The sequence below is a fragment of the Camellia sinensis genome, chromosome 10, assembly GCF_055761805.1.
Source record: "Camellia sinensis isolate YWXY chromosome 10, ASM5576180v1, whole genome shotgun sequence".
NCBI classification, from domain to species: domain Eukaryota; kingdom Viridiplantae; phylum Streptophyta; class Magnoliopsida; order Ericales; family Theaceae; genus Camellia; species Camellia sinensis.
Window position 1 is genome coordinate 12,613,230 of NC_138970.1, and position 5,447 is coordinate 12,618,676.

General features: G+C 40.4%; 1 protein-coding gene across 1 annotated transcript; it reads right to left on the minus strand.

The window, feature by feature from the left end:
- Positions 1-3,289: 3,289 nt before the first annotated feature.
- LOC145800157 (putative disease resistance protein RGA3) lies at positions 3,290-4,117 on the minus strand. The gene has a single exon (XM_082889799.1). The coding sequence runs from the start codon at positions 4,115-4,117 to the stop codon at positions 3,290-3,292; it is 828 nt and encodes a 275-aa protein (XP_082745925.1).
- Between the last annotated feature and the right edge of the window lie 1,330 nt (positions 4,118-5,447).

A 5,447-nucleotide genomic window follows, 5' to 3' on the forward strand; every position in this document is an offset into this window, starting at 1 on the left:
GAAAACACTTAACTTACAAGCTAAGTCAAGGGAAAGGGGTCAAAGGGGTTCAAGGCTTATTGGAGAAGCTTGGACAGCTGGTAGGCTTCTTGAGGAAGCCAAGACAAGGGGTCAAGGCTTCCTCAAGAAGCCTTGAGCAAAGGGTGCAAGAAAAGGGGCCAAAGGGTGTGCAAAGGGTGCAAAATGGCCACATATATGCACGTGGAGTAGGGTCTGTGCATCCCAGCTGGCACAGCTGGCATGCACCATGCTTGGAGGGTGCAAATGGTGCAAACCGGCCAGAAAATTTGGTCGTCGGCCAAAATAAAGTGCCGGTCGGCATAACATTTTGCCGGTCGGCAACATAGATTGCCGATAGATGATCCCAATGTCAAAAAATGGCCGGTGGGTATGCAAATTGAAGCCCCGGAAGTTAGCTTTCCAATGGCGCAAACCTTGCATCAAAATGCCTCCTGTGTAAAAAGTTATGCCCTTTTTCGTGAAGCCGCGCAGATTCGATCCAACCGGGATGATGCCCGACTTCAACTGATCATATCTCCCCCACTCGGACTTGGCTCTAGGAGATTCTTGAGTGCAAAATGAAGCCCCGGAAGTAAGCTTTCCGACGGTGGTGGCCCCATAGCTAAACTCCAAGCGTACAGACAGATAAGCCCGATTCAGCGAGGGCTGCTCGACTCGCTTCTACCCGGATTCATGCCGAACTTCTCCCAAATTAGTTTTCTCCTCTCCTTTCCTCTCTTCTTCAACTCCAAACTCCTAAACAAAGTGTTTTGAAGGATTTGCCTCTCTCCTTGCCGAAGAAACTGAACATTTCCCCTGCACACCTGTCTCCACCAAGTAAACCATCAGTAACGCCCAAGTCTTAAGGGCGGTCAAAAATGGGGTGTCTACATTAGTCTATGAATGTCACTGGCTGATTGTTCCTACAAAATGGAGTCTTGAGGAGAGCTACTCCCAAATTTGACACATAGCATTCATCCTTCAGATTTGAAGTCTTACTACCTTTTAGTCAAATGGCCAAGGGTTAATGTAGAATAATGACTTCCATTTCTTGGGGGACACACTAGAGATGCTTCGGAAAGGTGGCTACGGCAAGGTGGCTATCACGGGACACTTGGTAGTTTAAGAGCTAACCTAGCATTCCACTAATCAAAGTGAGGAGAATCAGCCGGCTGTTCCTAACAATTAGGAGATTCCCATTGCAATATGAAGCCATTCGAAAATGGAAAAAAAGGACATCTAATCTAACTCACATCAAATATTTAGAAAGACATCTGTGTCAAAATTTAGCCTAGTTTAGTTCAAGGCATCCGTGCCAAACAATATCTATGTCGAATTTAGTTGTAGTTTTGGCTAAAATAAGATTGGGTGTAAAGTGAAATTTCCCCTATCCCAATATTTCATTATGCCCTCAGAATCTCTTAAACTGATGAATTTCATATATCTGAAATTATATCAATTAAAAATAAAATATTAAATTATCTCCAAGTTGGGTTTAGAAGCTTTTTTACCTTGTCAAAGGTTTTATCTCCGTTAGTTTTTGCGAGGTATGTAACAATGTAATAGAGCTCCTGAATCTGATATACAGTGCTTGCTTGATTTTTATTTAGCCTTTTGAGGTTGGAAATTATGTGGATTTCAAGATTGGATGGCTATCTAAAGAATAGAGGAACAATGTGTGACTTCGACCTTTATGTGTGGATCCTACTCCATATAAGAGAGTAGTATCCAATTCTGTGATCAGATTCTGTTCACGTAGAAGACCTGTTCGTTGTGGTTTTTGTGATCAGTATCCAAATGCCACTTTTTCCCGTCACATCGACGAATCTAGTCACAGGGTTTCACTTTTCAGTGAGTGAAAGATTTGTTCCTGGGTGTACGTTGAAAGCTTCTATAGTAGAAGTCATTCGAGGGGGCTTGACCACACTCTAATAAGTTCCCATCCTATCTCCTTTTTTTTCCATTAAACGATAATGGACTTGGCGTCGTTCACTCCATAATCATTGAATCTGGATCCGGAAGTGGCTGCACTCTTTAAAAGTAAAAGAAAGACATTAAATAACGAAAAAGCTTGCCTTGGAAGAGTCGAGGAATTAACTACATATGACTGACTATACTTCTCTTTGTCCCCCGCTGGGTCAGCCTCAAGTGACAGAAATGCAGTAAAATTTGGTGGGTTTGACGTGGTAGAATTTGCTATTAACTACATTTTAATGCCATGTGTAATATTAGTTACAGCACGATAATTAGTGTAATGCTAGTTAATCTAAGGAGGCAGAGATGGACAATTCAAAGCCATTAGGAACATTTACTAAAAAGCCATAGATATATAACAACAATAATGAGAAACACAATGTTTAAAAAAGAATTCCACAAGAACATTACATATACAACATACCCAACAAAATAACATTAATAGCAGAATCCTAAATGTAGTTAAGTTCATACCCAACAAAACAACATTAATAGTAGAATCCTAAATGCAGCTAAGTTCAAGGGCTTCTGACGCATAAAACAGCTCCTTCCTCCTCCCTTTTAGAGATAAGCCATTCATCTATTGGTTTTCCATCGAACACTTGTCACTTCACGCTTTGTGGTTCTCTTATTGATATGAAATTTTCATTACATGCACTAAGACAATGTTAAGAAGCCCATCAGAAGCAGCAGTTAATGCTAGAAATAATAAAAATACAAGCAATACTTTTGAGTACAACGAAATTGAGTCACCTGGGAGAGCCACAAACTCATAAAATTTTGTACCTTTCAATTTATTGAAGCCTTCTAAGGCCTACAATGTCCTCCCACCTTGCCAAGTCAAGATTTGGACAATTACTAATCTGAAGATTCCTCAACTTGGGTAGGTTCTTCATGGTACTTGGCAGAGAGGTCAATTTGGGACAAGCTGCAATAGTCACTATTTTGAGTTTGAAGATGAGTCGCATTACTTTAGGAAAAGATTTAAGGTTTCCACATCCTGTAATCCGAAAGGAATAGAGAGAGGTCAAGCGTTGGATTTGTCTCTATGGCAAACAACTTTGCTGTGTGGTTAAGTACAAATGCCTAAGACAGATTAAGTTTCCTATGTTTTTGGGTAACTTTTGAATTTTCACACAATACCAGATTCTCAAAGTTTGCAAATTGAACAGTTTGCAAATGGCATTAGGGAGTGTCTCGATATTTGCATTCCTACTGATGTCAAAAAATCTCAAATGCTTCAAATTACCAATGGAATGTGGCAATACCTGAAAACATGAGTTACTCAAATCAAGCACAAATAGATACTTGAAATTTAAGATGCATCTGTTAACAAAGCTCTGTCACTAGCTCTCGGTCCTTGAAATGGAAAGAAAGCAGTCCTCAGATTCTTTAGTTCGAACAATGCCTTTGTGACTTCTTCCCCTGAACAATCAAAATCATGAAATGATACATGCTTAACCTTATCAGAGATCGGCCCAAAACGATAATTTGTTGTAATTAAGCATTCTTCATTTGCCATATATACTGCAAGATCATGAATGATCTCAGGCATTCTACATGTGTTTGATAGATTGCCATGCTGTTCTTTAGTCTTTGCTAAGAAAAATATGGGACATAATTGATTCAAATAATCAGTGCCAGTATCTTCCAACTCACCAGTTAGGCCAGATGATTGAATGAGCCCCTGTGCCATCCACAACTGGATCAATTTATCAATTTCAATTTCATAGCTTTTTGGAAAAATTGAACAATATATGAAGCAGCGTTTCAACTCTGTTGGTTGTGTGTCGTAGCTCGATCTTAACACGACCAAAATGTTATGTTTTTTTTGTGCCAATTCCCATAGTTGTTTCTCTTTCAATTCTAACCATTTACTTTCATCAGTCTCCATAAACAAATTGTTGCCTAAAGTCTTTGCTGCACGAGGATATCCATGGCACTTTTTCAGAATTTCCTTTGCGATTTCTAAGAGCTTCACGTTCACACGTTCTTCCCTCAATTTTTCACGACAACCTGCCCACTTCCAAAGCAATCCAAGGCAATCCTTACCTGAAAGACTCTCTAAATTATATGTGGGAGCCGTGCCCACAATTGTAGCAACCTGTACGTAACGTGTAGTCATTATGATCTTACTTCCCATGATACCACCACATCTCAATAACTCATACAACTCATGCCAATCTCAATGATCACAATCACATAAATTGTCCAAGACCAGTAAAAATTTCGTATTATGTAATTTTTCTTGAAGGAGATTCTTTAACTGATCTGAATGGAGGCCAGCACAATGGGGGGGGGGGGAATCAGTTATGAGCTGAATAATTTTTTGCATTACATCCTTAAAATTAAGATATTTTGCTACCTTCACCCAAATCCTCAACCGAAAATGCTTGGTGACCATTTCATGATTGTACAGCAATCTAACGAGAGTTGTCTTACCAATACCTGCAATGCCAACAATGGCCAGGACAGACATGTTCTCATCATTGTTGTTAGGTCCCTTAGTCTTGTCAATCCCGCGAACAAGCTTGTGTGATTGAGTTGTAAATTTCCTTGCTGTTTTGTCTTGCTCGCTCAAGCAAAGGCTGCGTTTGGCAAAAAACCTGAGAAGGATGAATGTACGTGTAGATGCGCCCGCGTGGGGGGCCCTCGCTACACGCTACAGTTCGGACTCGATTTTGTTTGTGGTCCTAAATCTGAACCAAAGAGTCCAAATCCGGCAAATCGTTTTGAGAAACAAATTTTTGAAAAGAAGTGCCAAACATGGACTGCTTTGCCAGATACAGAGTCGCCACCTAAATATTTTAAAATGGGAGAATTTAGGAAACCCTGACTCGGTGCCAAAGGCCACGTGTCCGTCATCACCAAAGTTGCCTCGGCTCGGGAACTTGGGTACGATTGGGGAAGGTCAGCTATGAGCACCCCCTCTCGCCCGATCCGAAGATCGGCCTCTACTAACCGTGATATCCGCTTTTGAAAACGTTATGTGTTCTTATTCCATTTATTAGCCTAGAATTACTATGTTATGCGCACAGCAAACAAGTATAGACTAGATCGCCTAATTTGGAAATAAGCATTGCATATCCGTTTGTCTTGAAAAACACTTTGGAATTTGCTACTCGTAAGTAGGCTAAAATACGGATTTGAATGAGTTTTTCCAACTCAGACAATCCAACCTTCACCCACAGGCACTCAAACAGTTTATCACATAAGCATCTAGCCGCATAGTAAGCATGCCGTCATGATAGCATTCACACGCATGCGAGGATGCTAAAGCATGAAAATACTTATATCGTACTCCGTGCCAAAACAATAAACTAGTTAGCCAACATGCATGGTCCTAGTTCATGTCAAATTGACTAATGCAACACATACAGGATGCAATTAGAGTAGGCTCGGCTAACCTAAACATGGCATGTGAAATGCAATCAATTGATGCACGTATTCAATTTGGAATTGAAGTACAAATG